Source organism: Hypanus sabinus, chromosome 6 (genome assembly GCF_030144855.1).
Source record: "Hypanus sabinus isolate sHypSab1 chromosome 6, sHypSab1.hap1, whole genome shotgun sequence".
Lineage (NCBI taxonomy): Eukaryota > Metazoa > Chordata > Chondrichthyes > Myliobatiformes > Dasyatidae > Hypanus > Hypanus sabinus.
In genome coordinates, this window is record NC_082711.1 from 174224543 (window position 1) to 174242449 (window position 17907).

The window sequence follows — 17907 nt, forward strand, 5'->3', positions numbered from 1 at the left end:
GTACACTGGAGGGGCTGAATGATCCACAGCTTCTCCTGTGTACTTACCCAGTCTGGTCCATTATGAGTGGATGATACAAAGATACAGTACTATGCCTAAGTTTTAGGCCTATAATATAGGGTGCCTATGATTTTTGCACTATACTGCAGTAATTTTATGTATGGCACTGTACTGTCATACAAAAAAAATCATGACATATGTAAGTGATGATGAACCTGATTCTGATATGAACACAAGAAAATTTGCAGATGATGGAAATCCAAGCAACAGACATAAAACGCTGGAGGAACTGAGCAGGTCAGGCAGAATCTATGGAAAAGAGAAAACACTTGACATAACGGGCCGAGACCCTTCATCAGGATTGATGAATATGGGTTTCTAATAGAGACTGAGGGTGGGAAAGGGGCAGGGAGAGGGGAATCATGGTTGGGAAAAGGGGAAGGGAGAGGCATTCTGTAATTATCAATAAACAAATTGTTTGGAATCAAATGACCTTGTCTGGTGACTTAGGGCTGGGGTATCCTCTCCCGCGCTGATCCCCACCACTGGCACACCCCTGCCACCTGTCCCACACCCCTCCCTCAGTGCTCTACCCTCCCTAATCCCAACATCTTCCTCCTGCCTGGTTTCAAAACTTGCTCTCTGCTCAATGATGACAAATACAGTACTATGCAAAAGGTTCAGACACCCTAACTACATACATGTGCCAAAGACTTTAGCACAGTACTGTAGCTAGAGGGATGGGTAGTGCTGAGAAAGCAGGGAGTCTGTAGAAGGACTTGGATAGATGAGCAGAATGCGCAAAGAAGTAATAGATGGAACAGAATGTAAGGAAGTGTACGATCACGAACTTTGGGAGAACGAATAAAGACGTAAACTACCTCCTAAACAGGGAGCAAATTCAGAAATTGGAGGTGCAAAGGGACTTAGGAGTCCTCGTGCAAAATTCCCTAATGGTCGACTTGCACACAGTCTGTAGTGTAAAAAGCAAATGCAATGTTAGCGTTCATTTCCAGAGGACTGAAATATAAAAAGAAGAATGTAATGCTGAGGCTCTATAAGGCATTGGACAGACCACATATGGAGTATTGTGATCTGTTTTTAGCCGTATTTCTAACAAAGGATTTGAGAGGGTCCAGAGGTTGTTTACAAAAATCAGGACTCTGGTCCTGATGAAGGGACTCGCCACAAAACATTGATTGTTTATTTCTCTCCATAGATGTTGCCTGACCTGCTGATTTCCTCCACCACTTTGAGTGTGCTACATTAAGAATGCAAGTTTGTCCCCTCTCCTCCAGCAAACGGCTCCGTGCCACTGACTGTGGGTCTGTGAGCTAATGCAGCAGCTTACAGTGTTGTGATGTGGAAACCCTCATCATATTTTTTTAGATATCCAAATGAGAATTACTAGAGCCACAATGTGCAGGGCTGAGAGGAGATGCAAACACGAAATTCTACAGAAGCTGGAAAAAAAAATCCAGAGTAACAACACACAAAATGTTAGAGGAACCCAGCAGGTCCAGCAGCATCTATGAAAATAAATGAACAGTCGACATTTTAGGCCGAGACCCTTCTTCAGAAGTGGAGTATTTTTGGTCAGCCTCAACATGAAGGGCTGAATGGCCTTTTGCAATAGCTTCTATAATTCCATCAAACTGCAAGCTGGACTGAGCAGTTAATTGGTTCTGGGATGGCTCTGGCTGTGAGTTAAACGTTAACTTGATCTTCAAAGTTGTGCCCAGTGGGAGAAGCTGCTTGTCACCATTGCGCACTGAGCAACTCATCTGCTATGCTAACCTTTTATTCTTTTGTTACTCTATCACCATCTGTTCTTTGCAAAAGCATCCCTCTCTTTTATACCTCCTGATGCTAAGCTGCCTCTGGCACCTTTCCTCTTCCAGAGGACTCTCCACCTCCAATTCTGTTCCTTTGGCTTTCAGTCAACATCTCAAACACCAACTGTTCGTCCCTTTGTCACATACTGTATCTTACAACATTAAAGGGTTCTTCATTTACTTCAAAGTAAATGTATTATCTGAGCACCTATCTACTACCATATACTGCCTTCACATTCATTTTCTTGTAAGCATTTCAAAGTTCAAGTTCAAAGTGCACTTATTATTCAAGTATGTATACTACATAGAACCCTGAGATTTCATCCCCTTACAGCAGGCAGAAGATAAAGAGACCCAATAGAACCCATTAAAAAGACAGTCAAACCCTAGGTGCAGAAAATAAAACACAATCGTGTAAACAACAAAAGCAAGGAAACAACTGAAGTTAGACAATATGACATAGGAGCAGAATTAGGCCATTCAGCCCATCAAGTCCGCTCCGCCATTTCATCATGGCTGATCCCAGATCCCCATCAACCCCATACACCTGGCCTCTCACCACACCCCTTGATGCCCTGACCAATCAGGAATCTATCAACTTCCACTCTAAATAAAGCCACAGACTTGGCCTCCACCACAGACTGTGCACAGCATTCCACAGGTTCACCATTCTTTCGCCAAAAAAAAAATTCCTCCCTACTTTGGTTCTAAAAGGTTGCTCCTCAAGTTGAGGCTGTGCCCTCTGGTTCTGGATACCCCCACCAGAGGAAACATCCTCTCCACATTCACCCTATCTAATCCTTTCAACATTCGGTAGGTTTCAATGAGATCCCCACACATTCTTCTAAATTGCAGAGAGTACAGGCCCAAAGCTGCTAGACACTCCTCATATGTTAACTCCTTCAATCCCAGCATCATCCTCATGAACCTCCTCTGGACTCTCTCCAACGATAACACATCCTGAGTTCATGAAAGTGAGTACACAGCCACGAAGCCAGTCATCACTGTAGCTGATCCAGAAGCCCATTAGTTGCAGGCCACAGCCTCAGTTCAGTGCAGAGACAAGTAAACCGTGTGGAGCAGCAAGCTGAACTGGCCCATCCCTCGCCTCCAGCTCTGAAACCCTAACCTTTTCAATACTGCCTAACGCTTAAATCATCCCAACCTCAGATCACTCCTCACTCTCAGACCCACTTCGCTATGCTCCTAGGTCCAAGCCCCGCCACCTGAATTCAGCCCGTACCTAACATTTCTAATTCAGCCTGGCGCCTAAATTGATCAAACTTCAGGTCATTCCTTGCCCTCAGAAACAGGCCCTCCTATTTCGATAGATCTCAGGTCGGGCCATGCCATTTCAATAGCTCTCCAGCCTGGGCTTGGCCCCGCTGCCTTAATTTGGCTCATACCCGACCTTCCCAATTTGGCCCAGTGCTTAAATTGATTAAACTATGATTGTTCTTGGGCCTGGGCCTGCTGCTTCCACTCTGCCCTGCCTCCACTCAGCTCAGTTCTGCCACGTCGAATGGCTTCCGAATTTGCTCCAGCAATGCCAAACATTGGTTCATTCCCTGCCAAAAGAATCTATGAAACAAAGTCTAACAAACAACCAATCTGCAAAGCACAGTCACTTTACAGAGCCAACAATCACCAATTGGGGTTCGATTCCGTCACTGTCTATAAGGAGTTTGTACGTTCTCCCCAGGACTGTGTGGGTTTCCTCTGGGTGCTCTGGTTTCCTCCCACATTCCAAGTCGTACAGGTTAGGGTTAATGAGCTGTTGGCATGCTGTGTTAGCACCGGATGCAAGGCGACACTTGAGGGCTGTCTCCAGCACAATCTTTGCTGATTTGTCTTCACACAAACAACACATTTCACTGAATGTTTTATGTTTCAATGTATATGTACAAATAAAGTTAATCAAAAGAAGATAAACTGTGCAAATAAGATAATGGTGAGAACATGAGTCCAAAAAGAATCCTTAAGAGTGAGTCTAAGTTGTGAAATCAATTTTGGAGCTTTTTCTTTCCTGGACAATGGTGCTACCATACCCAATCATGATGCAACCAGTTAGAATACTCACCGCTGGTGCAACTACTGAAGTTTTTGATGACATGTCTTATAAATGTCTCCCTTGAAAAGCAATTACCCAATTCTCTTGGGTAATGAACTTGCACTGAACCTATATCCAACAGCAAGTCCAACTGCAGGGTCTTGACCCAAAATGTCAACTGTCCAATTCTCCCTACAAATGCCACTTGATCAAGTGAGTTCTTCCAGTGGTTTGTCTGTTGCTCCAGGTTGGTAAGTTGGTGTAACATTGTCACATGCACCAAGGTAAAAAGCTTTATTTTTATTTAATTCAGAAATACATCATGGTAATTAGCACTCCTGGCCCAACGAGCCTATGCCACCCAATTACACCCATGTGATCAATTAACCTACTAACCCATATTCTTTGAAATGCAGCAGGAAACTGGAGCACCCGGAGGAAACGCACGCAGTCATGGGAAATTGTCCTGACACACTGTGGCGGGAATTGAACCCCTATCTTCCAATTGCTGGCACTATAAAGCTAAACGCTACACTACCATGGTATATCTTGTTGCATGAAGCACCTTGGGACTTCTCCCATTGTTAAAGATTCAGTGTATATTCAAGTTACTAATTAGTGCAAGGTGCATCTGTAATTTCCACAGACAGGAATGACCCTGGAGAGGATGCATTTTATCAGATGAATGCAATCCTCAGGGAGCCTGCTTTTGACACACTGTGAGGATTCCACACATTAGAGGCTGGAAGTGCAAAGACTGTACGAGTTAGCAAGCTGTGGACTTATTAACCCTTACTAGATCATCCGTTGGCACTGGAAGCATGACGACACTAGTGGGCTGACTCCGGCACACCTTCGGACTGCACTGGTCGTTGACGCAAACAGTGCATGTCACTGTGTGTTTCGGTATGCATGTGACAAATAAAGCTATTCTAATTTGATCTGATTATCGAACAAAATTTACAACACTGGTGCTTGATCCTGGTCAAGGCCCCAGTGATCTCATCTCTTGCCTCTTCCAATAACCTTAGGATATAGCCCATCAGGCCCTATATAAATATATAGCTACTCCGGTTTCTGTTTCCCAACTACCTTCCTATTTTAACCAATACATAATGTTGTGCAAAAGTCTTAGGCATAATGGCTATTTATATATATAAATAAATAAATTTAAGACTTTTGAACAGTACTGTAAATAATGTTCTTGAAGAGACCAAATGGGACCTGTTTGTTTACCTCAAAAATGTCCCAGAATATTAACATACTCCACCCTGATCTCACTATCAAAGCTTGGTGAAAGAAGAGGTTGTTGAAGTGTGTCTTAAAGTACATTTGGTTGTTCTGCCAATATTGCAGGCACGCTATGTTGGCGCAGGAATGTGTGTGACACTTTCGGACTGCCCCCAGCGTGTCCTTGAGTGTGTTAGTTGATAATGCAAGTGATGTATTACACTGTTTGTACACATGATAAATAAGTTTGAACCAGGGAGGAAAGGTCTAGTGTAAAGTTCAGAGCTCAGGAGCCAGTGATTAAAATCAAGCGCAGGTGAGGCTTGAATTGATGGGCCATGGAAATTTCAGGCCACTCTGGACTGCAGAAGGTTTACAAGGATTGGGGGGCAGGTAGTGTTGGACGGTGTTGTAGTTAGAGACTGCAGGGATTTGGAAACACCCTGATCTTTAACTAAAGGAACTATCTTCCAAAGGTATCACCTTCCACACAAATTGGAGAGAGTCCAGAGCAGTTCACAAGAATTATCCTGGGCATGAAAGGGTTAAGGTATGAGGAGCATTTGATGGCTTTGGTCCTGTGCTTGTTGGAGTTTAGAAGAATGAGAGGGGATCTCATTGAAATCCACCAAATATTGAAAGGTCTAGATAGAGTGGACCCGGAGAGGATGTTTCCAATAGTGGGGGAGTCAAGGACCAGAGGGCACTGCCTCAACATACAAGGACATCCCATTAGAACAGAGATGAAGATGAATTTCTTTAGCCAGAGGGTGGAGAACCTGTGGAATTCATTGCCACATAGGGCTGAGGAAGCCAGGTCATTGGCTATATTTAAAGTGGAGGTTGACAGGTTCTTGATTAGTAAGAGTATCAAAGTTTACGGGTAGAAAACAGGAGAATGGGGTTGAGAGGGATAATTAATCACCCATAATCAGATGCCAGAGCAGACCTGATGAGCTGAATGGCCTAATTCTATTCTTATATCTTATGGTCTCATCGGTTCCCATGGCTATCAGTCAGTGTGGAGGATGGACCTACAATTATATTATTTTTAGTTTATTTATTTAGACATACAGAACAGTAACAGGCTCTTCCAATTACACAATTTCCATACTGCCTGGCTAATTATACTCATGTGACCAATCACCTCACTAACATCTAAAACAGGAGAGCCAGTACTTGTGCGTGAGATTTCGCTGAGCATTTCCTACAACACTGACTACAACCAGCTGAAGTCATATGAAATACATCAGAAATAGAAGCTTGGTTCTTTCTGACTACTGTGGGTTAATGGCCAGAATAACTTTAGTATTTCTACAATATAGAAAACTCTATCTTAAGTTACCCAAGTTATAAGGATAGGTTAAATAGGCTAGGACTTTATTGTCTTTTGCACACTGGTTGAACGCCAAATTGGTGTGTTCTTTCATTAATTCTATTTTGGATTTGAGTATGCCCACAAGAAAATGAATCTCAGGGTTGTATATAGTGACATGCATCGACTAATGTAATAAATGTAATTTGAACCTTTGAACCTTACAGTGTAGGAGAATGAGAAATTTGAGGGGTACAGATAGGGTAAATGTCAGCAGGCTTTTTACACAGAGGTTAGGTGAGACTAGAACTAGAGGTCATGGATAAGTGTGAAATGTGAAATTTAAGGGGAACATGAGGGGACATTTGTTCACTCAGAGGGGGGGTGAGAATGCAGAACAAGCTGCCAGTGAAAGTGGTGGATATGAGTTTGATTTCAACATTCAGAGAAGTTTGGATGGGTACATGGATGGGAGGGGTATGGAGGGCTATGGTCCCGGTGTGGGTAAATCTGATTAGGCAGAATATTAGTTCAGCATGGACGAGATGGGCTGAAAGGCCTGTTTCTACGCTGTGATGTTCAATGACTCTACAACTCTAATAGCAGTGAGATATTGTTTTGGTCACCTTTCCTGCACACGGGGCTGCAGGAAGAGGTCAAAAGAGGGAAGAGTTCTTCTTCTCAGCTGTGGGATCCTTTCAGTCCCCCCCCCCCTTCCTCTCTGGAGATAGGCGGACCCATGGTTTAATGCTTGATTCAAGAAGCAGCAAATCTAAGTGTGGTTTCACCTCAGTGCTGCCTTAAAGCTTCACTACAGAGGTTGGAATTTGCTGTCACAAAATAAGAGCTTCCGCCATATTTGTGTAATGCCGAGCAATCAAATATGGTTAAGAGTACATTACCTTTGCCCCTTTCTGCCCTGCAGGTGAATGCACTGTGGAACAAGACTGGCTCTGATGAGAAGTGTTGGGCTACAAGACGAGAATTTACCTCACAAATCCTGAGGTGCGGTGCAGTGGAGTTGGGAATGGAAAATTAATGGGCCTCAGCTGTGACTGGGTTTTCAAAGGACTGTACCCGCCCTGCACACATCTACTGTCTGCTGGCTGTTCGCGGAAATGCTCAGAGCCCTTTGCTGAGCCACGTTGCCCTCTAGTTGGAACAATAAGCAAGTGTAACAGGGCATCACAAGAAAAGTACAAGCATACATTGTTCAAGCTTCATTCATACTGAGGCTGTTCACACTCATAAAGCAGTGTGCTGATTGCTGCAATTACAGCCTTGGAAGGATTCTTTCCCCCCACTCAGGTTGGGTGAGACTAGAACTAGAGGTCATAGGGTAAGGGTGGAAGGTGAACTGTTTAAGGGGAACATGAGGGGCAACTTCTTCACTCAGAGGGTGGTGAGAATGTGGAATGAGCTACCAGCGCAAGTGTTGGGCATGGGTTCGATTTCACCATTTCAGAGAAATGTGGAGAGGTACATGGATGGGAGGGGCATGGAAGGCTATGGCCTGCATGCAATTCAATGGGAAAAAGCGATAATAATAGCTTGGCATACACGAGATGCGCCAAAGAGCCTGCTTAATGTTGTTATATTCTATAACTCTATAATATTATTTTTTAATAAGTTCACGGAGTCCCCACCAGTGTCTACAAGTAAAAGTCAGCCATGACTTTGGCAATACGTGATGGACAAGGGAACAGGCAACACACAAAATGCTGGAGGAACTCAGCAAGTCAGGCAGCATCTATGGAGGGAAATAAAGTTGACATTTCTAGCCAAGATTCTTCATTAAGATGATAATTTGACCTAAAACAAGGAAACTAGGGTCAAAGAAATAAGCATCACAGAAACAGAACCTCTGGTCCAGCCCCACCATTCCAACCAAGGTGCCTCCCAGATTTACCTAGATTTGGCCTGCATCCCTCTAAACCTTTCCGCTCCATGCACCTGTCCAAATATATTTTAAATGTTGTTATTGTACTGGCCACTCCAGTCCCCCTTAAATTGCTCCCCTCTCAGCTGATACCTGCGCCCTCTACTGTTGGACTCTCCGACCCCGAGAGAAAGACTGACCATCACCAACACTATCTATGCCTCTCAGACTTTACAAATCTATGAAAAGTCACCCTTCAGCCTGTTTTGTTACAGGAAAAACAGTCCTATCTGTCCTTACAACTCAAGACCACTATCATGAATACTTTCTGAACCTTTTCAACCTAAATCTCACTATACCATATGACAATCAAAATGTACACAACATTCAGGTATAGCCTCACTGACATCTTGTACAGCTGTAACATGACATCCCAATTCTTGGACTCATGACCTAGCGATGTAGGCAAGCCTTCTTCACCACTCTGTCTACGTGTCACCACTTCCAGAAAGTTCTGTGCTTATACACCTATATCGCTCTGTTCTACGACACTCCCCGGGGTCCTTCCATTCACTGAGTAAGTCCTGGCCTGGTTTCACATCTCAAAATGCACCACATCTCACTTGTCTGAATTAAATTCCATCTGCCACTCTGTTGTCCACTTTCACAGTCAATCTCAACCTTGTGGTAACCACAGACAATCTTCTTCATTGTCCACTACACCAACAATTTTGGTGTCATCTGTAAACTTACTAATCATGCCAGTTACATTCTCATCCAATTCATTAATATACTGTATACACTCAGTGGCCACTTCATTAGGTACACTTGCTCGTTAATGCAAATATCTAACCAGACAATCATGCGGCAGCAACTCAATGCATAAAAGCATGCAGACATGTTCAAGAAGTTCAGTTGTTGTTCAGACCAAATATCAGAATGGGGAAGAAAACGTGATCTAAGTGACCTTGACCATGGAATGATTGTTGGTGCTAGATGGGGTGGTTTGACTATGTCAGAAACTGCTGGTCTCCTGGAGTTTTCACTCAAAAGTCTCGAGAGTTTACAGAGAATGGTGCGAGAAACAAAACTCATTCAGTGAATGGCAGTTCTGTGGGTGAAGAAGCCTTGTTAATGAGAGAATAGCCAGACTGGTTCAAGCTGAGAGGAAGGTGACACCAACTCAAATTGCTACATGTTACAACAGTGGTGTACAGAAGAACATCTCCAAATGCACAACATGTCAAACCTTGAAATGGATGGACAACAGCAGCAAAAGACCACGAACTTACAGAAATACACTTGGTGGCCTCTTTATTAGGTACCTCCTGGACCGAATGAAGTGGCCACCAAGTGTATATACAACAAGCAACAGGGGTCCCAGCAAACAACAGTCGGTCACAGGCCTCCATCTGAGGAACAACCCTTCAATATCACCCTCTGATTCTTTCCACTGAGCCAATTCACTAGCTCACTCTGGATCCAATGTGACCTCACCTTCAAGAACCAGCCTACTGTGCGGGCCTTGTCAAAAGCCATGTAGACATCTACCACAATCCCTCATCAATCCTCTTCAAAAATACTTAATTCTAGTTATAAAATATCTGTAACACAGAAATAGGCCAGTTAAACTACTACTGTCTAGATGAGGGGCTCCCAACCTTTTTTATGCCATGGATGCCTACATTAACCAAGGGATCCATGGACCCCAGGTTGGGAAGTCCTGCTCTAAACACACACAAAATGCTGGAGGACCTCAGCAGGTCCAGCACTATTTATGAAGAAGAATAAACAGCTGATGTTTCAGGCCAAAACCTTTCATAAATGCTGGTGAAAGGTCTCAGCCTGAAATATCGACTTCTTATTCCTCTCCATCAACGCTTCTTGACCTGCTGAGTTTTTCCAGCATTTTGTGTGCACTTCTGCGGATTTTCAAAATCTGCAGAATCTTTTGTGTTCAGTCTTTAGACATTTATATTGCTTCTTCCATGTTGCTCCATGAGGTAATCGCTTCATGTTCTCACTGTACTTGAGCTGAATATGTTTATCCACTATTTCCCACAGGATGCATGGGAGCTAGATTACATGTTTGGGCTCTAGTTTTTGTCTGCCCTGTAAGTGAAGACAACTCCTGTGTCCAAATTGTCAAATAACTCCACAAGTTTTAAGGTGACCATTCGTCTCCTCATACATTTTTTGAGTGCAGTTATCCCCAACTTGTTTACTTGTCGTCGATACGTAGGTACATTAGGGGTATAGATAGGGTTAATGCAAGCAGGCTTTTTCCACTGAGATTGGGTGAGACTAGAACTAGGTGTCATAGGTGAAAGGTGAAATATTTTTGGAGAACCCCTCCACTCAGAGGATGGTGAGAGCATGGAGTTAGTTCAAATTCAAGTTTAATTATCATTGATCTATACATGAATATGGCCGAATGAAACAGCATCCCTCCAAGGCCAAGGTGTAAAACAGATTACCAGCAGCACCCAGCACATATGGTTACGATAGAAGAAAAATATACAGTAACAAAAATATAGCCCAAGTCCCCAAATGGCATGGCCCATAGAGTGATGCTGCATGGGTTGCTGTCCTGGTCCAGCTGGTTCTCCCACTGAGCAAACACTGGAGGGCAGCACCGACAGGAAGGGTCGGCCCCCAACCCAGTACGGATCCTAGTGCACTCACACAGGCCCCCATTCTCTCACATACTGCATCTAGTGTCTCCTCCTCAGGCAACTGCAACAGGCAACCTGGCGACAAGCAAGGCATTGCAGCTCACTCATCATTGGTCTCGCCAATCAACCAGTGAACCAGACTTGCAGTATTCTACACTACCAAATTCCAACAGGGTGTTGCGATCACAAGAAAAATGTCAATAGTTCATGTTGAATTGTCATTCCATCATATATGGATACAGCTGAGCAAAACAGCATTCCTCAGGGACCAAGGTACAAAACGTACACAGCACTTGACAGCACAAGGCACACACGCAAGGTACATACAGTCATACAGTCACGCAAAAAATAACCCAAGTCCCTGAGTGACATGTCCCGCAAATTGATGGTACAGTTCCCGTAAGTCCATAGACTAACACATGCACAGATGCAATCCAGCTTGTCATTCTACCATTTGAACACTGGAAGGCAGCACCCACAGGAAAGGCCAGCCCCTGAGCATGACACCACCTCCAGCGACTCTTTCCCTGCAACAGCAGCAGGCAAGCCCGTTACTTGAGGCCTAGTCCACGCTACTACCAAAGCCATATAGCTCTTCCACTGTCTGCTACACCAACAAACAAGAGGAACGGGCTTGAGGCATTTTACGTTATTGATGTCCAATAGGGTCTTGAAATTAATAATCACCCGCCACTACACAGCACGCCGCTTTCACGCACCAACTCCGATGTCTCCCAGTAGCAGACCCAACACGGTCCACAGCAAGTCCAGCTCCTATGCCAGCAAGCAGCATGCTGCTGGGGTAGACCCACAGTACCCAAAGTATCTAAGACAATCATTCGCACTGTTTGTTGGACCATGTACTGTCTTGGCACAACAACGGTATGCAACGTCCAAGCAACAACACAACAACGTACGCAATTAAGTCCAGCTCTATCATTACTGAGCAGCTCACTGGGCGGGGTAGATCCGCAATACTTGATGTTCTTAAAATCCAGCAGCGTCTTGTGATCATAAAACAGACATCATACCTTTGATTGGACCTGGAGTGGCCACTGCATCTGAGTGTGTTGCCATCTTACCAGAAGCAAGTGGTGGCTGTCTGAAAGAGTAGTGGATGTGGGGTTGATTTGAACATTTAAGAGATGTTTAGATAAGTACATGGATGGGAGGGATCCATCCATGGAGGACTATGGTGTTGGTGCAGGTCAACGGCACGAGGCAGAATGACAGTTTGCATGGACTAGTTGGGCCAAAAGGCCCATTTCTGCGGTCCGGTACTCTATGACTCTACTTAGGAAACTAGTTTTCTCTCTTTCTGGTTCTGATGAAGGACTTCATACCCAAATTGGGAACTGTCTTTCCCCCGATGATATCCTGGCCTGCTGGGTTTATCTAACATTCAACATTTTTTAATTTTAAATTTTCCAGAATCTGTAGAACAGCTGACACACAGCTCAGCACCTCACAGGAACCTGCCTCCACTCTTTGGACTCTGTCTACACTTCTTGCTGCCTGAGTAAAGCAGCCAGCATAATCAAAGGCCCCACACACCCTAGACATTCTCTTCTCTCCCCATTCCATTGGGCAGGAGATAGAAAAACCTGAAAGCACGTACCACCAGGCTCAAGCATAGCTTCTACCCCACTGTTATCAGACTCTGTACAATTAGATGGACTCTGAGCCTCACACTCTACCTCATTATGATCTTGCTCTTTATTGTTTACCTACTTCTACCATCAGGCAGAAGGTACACCATAGCACGCCATCAGGTTCAATAAGTTATACCTTACGACCATCAAGCTCCTGAACTATGGTGGACAACCTTACTGACCTCAACCCTGAACTGATTCCACAACCTATGGACTCACTTTCAAGTGAGTCTATAGGTCGAGTATTATTTATATACTTTTTTTTTGCACATTGGTTGTCTGTCAGACTTTTGCTTATGTATAGTTTTTCATAAATTCTATTCTATTTCTTTATTTTCATGTAAATGCTTGCAAGAAAATGAATCTCAAGATATGGTTATATATACATGCGCTTTGATAATAAAAATCACTTCGACTTTGCACTAAATATATTTTGATAGCTTTTACACTTTATTCTGCATTGTTATGGCTTTATCTTATCTAACTCAATGCATCGTGTTATGACTTTATCTGTAGTAACAGTATGCAACTGTATCCTGGTACATGACAATAATTAGCCCATATCAACACCACCAAAATCACTTGTATCTTTTTTTTGAATTTTGTCTTTTATGTCCTTCTACTACCTCTAACAGAGCCTTTTTACACCAGGATGACCAGAACTGGACTCAATCTGAAACAAACTAGTGCCAAGACTCATTAAATAGGAATCTGGCAGACCTTTATTGAGACAGTAGTTGAAGAAACATAATGGGATCACAGACTTCATAAGCAAGACAATGCAAAAGCAGAGAGGTTAGGTTGAACCATTATAAAGGACTGTTTTTATAATATATAAGGTTTGGTGAGACTAGAACTACAGGTCATAGGTTCAAGGTGAAACATGAAATATTTAAGGGGAGCCCAAAGGTAAGCCATAACCAGAGCTTCTACACCCAGATCTAATTACTACACATTAGGAAGGATGACAGTCCCAGAACAGATGAAGGGATTTATCAGAACGGTACCCGAGATCTTGGCCCACAAGTTCAGACAGAAACAAAAGGGTTGTTTTCTTTGAAGCAAAGAAGATTGAAAGGAGATATGACAGAAATATGCAAGATCAGGATGGTTCAATTAGGGTCTTCTTCTTCTTGGATCTTTAGCTCACAGTGGATGACCTCGATGACCTCCTGTCTCCATCATCCTCTGTTCTAAGCCAGTTTCTCCAAGGTGGACCACGAGTGTCCCCATCGTCTAATTTCTGCCTTGATGTCTCTCCTTCATGTGTTCTTTGGACATTGCTTTTCCCTCTTTCCTTGGGGATTCCGTTTTAATGTCTGCCTGATGATGATGTTGGTTGGCTTCCTCAAGGTGGGGCCAATCTACCTCCATTTCTGTTTGCGTATTTGTATTCCTAATGATTCCTGGTTGGTGTTTTCCCACAGTGTCTGGTTAATTACTATATCAGTCCACCTGATGTTTAGGATCTTTCTCAGGCACGGTGCCAAGAATTTTAGCCCCCAAGTTTGAACAGAAACAGATGGGTTGTTTCTTTTGGAGCAAAGAAGATTGGGAGGAAATATGACAGAAATGTACAAGATCAGGTTAGTTCAGACAGGGCGAATAGAGGAAAACTGTTCCTCTATTAGTAGATGGTTTATGGACCAGGGCACATGGAAAAACATGAGACAAATGCAAGAAAAAACTTTAATGCAGAAAACAATTGTGATCTTGAACTTACCCATGTAAGGATAGACACAAATTTAACCCCGATCTTCAAAACAGAATTGAATTGACACCCAAGGGGAAATAGTTTGCAGAGTTACAGTAAAAATTTGAGAAATGAAATCAAGGGGGCCAATGGCCTTTTTTTCTGTGGCATTGTAATGATGCTGTTTTATAACTGAGCAGTACCAAAACCACAATACTAGGTAATGTGGGCTTCCTTCCCAATGGAACAAATACAAAATGCTGGAGGAGTTCAGCGGGTCAGACAGTATCTATGAGGAGGAATAAATAGTTGATGTTTTGAGTCAAAAGCTTTCATCGGAACTAGGAAGGAAGAGGGAGGAAACCAGAATAAGATGTGGGGAAGGGAAGAAGTACAAGCTGGCAGGGGATTGGTGACACCAGTTGAGGGGCAAGGAGTACATGCTGGCTTGTGATCAGTGACACCAGGTGAGGGAGAAGGTGGGTGGCTGGGGAGGATGTTATGAAGTGAGAAGCAGGGAGGGGGTTGGTGGAAGAGGTAAAGGGTTGAAGAAGAAAAAATCCAATAGGAGAGGGGTGTAGAACATGGGTGAAAGGGATGGCGGAGAGGCACCACAAGGAGTTGATGGGCAGGTGAGGGGGAGGGGGATAGATCCCCAGAATTTAGAAAAGTCGACTTTCAACCCTTCCCAATTGACATTATGACCAAGTGATGTTCCTATACTGTGCTGATGTAATAAAATGTCTATAGAGTTGTCACACTCTGGGAAACCTGGAGATTAGCAGGGTTACCTTGCCCTTATACACTACAAGTGGAAGGTGGAGCGTTCTGAACCATGGATTCTCCATGGATACATTCAACGGAACACCTTGGTTATTGAAACTTTGAGGTGGGAACACTGGACTTTGACTTATGCCAAAGCTGATTCTGAAACTTTCAAGAGTTGTGTAACGGCCTGCTGATACATAGATATAACAACTTCTGTACCCAATGCACGGCATCCCCTGCTTGTAAAACAGGTTTAAGAGGTATAGTCAGAATGGATAGAAAGACATCAGAGGAACTCCTGGAGTTAACAATGGTCGGGATCAAATTGTCTCAAATTTCAGAGCTAGCTCTTCAACCAGTTCCTCTTTCAAATGTCCTGACTCCCTTCCAACGATGTACAAATGAAAGTCTTTAATCCTTAACACATTCTAAAGAAACCCTCATGCTAACAATTCAGAGCAGGAAAAATTTGTGGCGATTTTAAACAAACACAGGTAATACATTCAGCGTGATCGCGCGCGTGTGTGTATGGGGAGGGAACCGTTATCATACGACCGGAACAAAAAAGAACAGTTATAACGGGAAAACTGAAAAGGCCTCTGTTCGTATAAATAAAAGACTACTGTCCGTGTACTTAACCGATTAAATATTGCTCAGTTTATTTTAAATACAATTGGCAATAAAAAATGAAACCGATGATCACCACAAGAACAGATAAATAGTTGGAGGCAGAGGGTGCGCGTCAAGCCGGGGACGCGCCTGTCAGCTTCTGAAGGCAGAATGTACACCCTCAAGTGGGGATACGGTATCGTGTCTTCACTGTGAGACAACAGTAGGAACTGGGAGAGGACAGGGAACCAATCTCCTGCACAGATTGAGAGCGCCAAGACTCAGGAATCTAGTCACCTGTACAGCCTGCTTTGAACAATTGTACAGGGATATTCTGGCAAAAACACCGCGGACAAAACCCGCCGGGTTAAAGCCATTTTTTTTTTGCCTCGTCAGAGATTTCCCCAGTCAGTGAAGTGCGAGGCTACGGTCAGACAGCTCTCGTCGGAGGGAGGCTTCGAGCCGTCTGTGTTCTGATATAGAACAGCCCGGAATGCAACAATTAAAAACGAGCACAATTGCCACAAAATTGAAAATTAGGCTACACTCCTCCACATTCCACATCTCATTTGGGAGGAAAAGTCCAGGGTCACACAATAATCAGTCAGACATGGATACAATACTCAGTCGAAACACTCGCCTTAAAAATACACCGCTACAACTTCACTGTTAACAGTAACTTTTCCTCTTTTTAAACTATTCTAGGGAACACAACTGGCTCAAAGCCTCTCTCCAACGATGCGGGTCCGACCGTAGACTCACACTTCGCCAAATGGGGAAATCCTTTCTGACTAGGCAGAAAAATAAGTGGCTTTAACCCGGTGGATTTTGCCCGCTGTACATTGGCTTACATATTGTTCAAAGCCCAGTGCATTGACGATTGCATTTGCAGCCTACAGCAATAAATTTGCATTAAATGGTAAGGAATCCCCGCCAACGTCAGGCGCTGTGAGTCTTAAAGCTAACAGGAGATTAAACGGTTCCCCCAGGTCACGCTTATCCTTTCCGAATTAGTGGTTTAGGATAAACTCCGATCAATGCACAGACTGCAAAGTGCCTTTTTTTGGTTTTCAATTACTCCTGAGTGCAGGGGAGTTGCAAACTGCTATCATTTATGTCACTCTCCCCCGCGATACAGACCCTAATAATCCCGGTCCCTTGTACAGAATACAACGCCGGGGTTTTCAATGTCATATTCCCGTTTTTCCTCCACACGAAATTCACAATGCAAAGACAGTTTCCTTCACAACCACGATCAGCGCGTTTAAATCCCCGTCAATCTAACAAATACTCTCCCTTTTATCAATCACCTCCAATTGCATTATATTTAATGCAAGAGTCACATTCTAAAGCAATCGCAGTTTGCCCCCAAGACGAATTTAATTTGCCTCTCGGCCCTCCCCGAGGTGACCACAGTTCTGCAAAGGCTGCATTTTGTTTGATGTTTTGACCTTCAGTTCACACCGGCTGGCGAACACTTCAAACCATCCAAAAGGGGCTCCCCGATCTCACTTTTTTGCTTACATTGCAATTGTTTCCAAAGCCTCTCGCTCAATGCAACGCTGACTATTGTTATACATTTTAAGTCTAACATCGGTACTTAACTATCTGCAGAGATGCTGGAGACACAGATCTAGGCACTCTCCTTCGACCTCCTCCTCTGTGATGTGGTTCGAGACAGGCCGGAGTGGCAACGGGTCGTCCTCGCCGAAGGGCCCTCGGAATTCCCGCAGCAGGAGCTCCAGGAACCTCCTAAAGGCTTTCTCCTCGCTTGCCGACGATGCCATCGCTTCGCATTCCCGGAGCCCGGCAGCCCGCACGCGATCTGGACTCAGCGTTCGTCTGCTTCCACTGACAAGAGTGCGCGCCCCCGCCCTCCCCACGAGCAGACAATGCTCGGGCGTGCGCGTCCCCGGCAGCCGTACGCGCGCGCACTCCCCAGCCTCCCAGCAGACGTGGGCGTGCCTCCAGGTGCCATGGGTAGCTCCCACCTTGGCTTCCTTCAGTTTGAGCTTGGGTTCCTCCAGCATTTTGCTGTGTGTTGCTTGGCTTCATTTGGATTTTTTTTCTTGACAAAATCAGTACATTATTTATTAAATCAAATTAAAATGCTGTAAACGTTCAGCAAGTCAGGCAGCATCAATGGTGAGAGAAACAAAGTGGACATCCTCTGAAATTGTCGATGGGTCCTGGATACTGTA

General features: G+C 44.1%; 1 protein-coding gene across 1 annotated transcript in view; it reads right to left on the reverse strand.

The window, feature by feature from the left end:
• ppm1e (protein phosphatase, Mg2+/Mn2+ dependent, 1E) overlaps positions 1-17594 on the reverse strand; it is a 152985-nt gene extending 135391 nt beyond the window's left edge. The window contains exon 1 of the mRNA XM_059973596.1: positions 17312-17594. Within this exon, the coding sequence (XP_059829579.1) occupies positions 17312-17493 (182 nt within the window). The 5' untranslated portion in view covers positions 17494-17594. The remainder of the gene's footprint in view (positions 1-17311) is intronic.
• Positions 17595-17907: the final 313 nt, after the last annotated feature.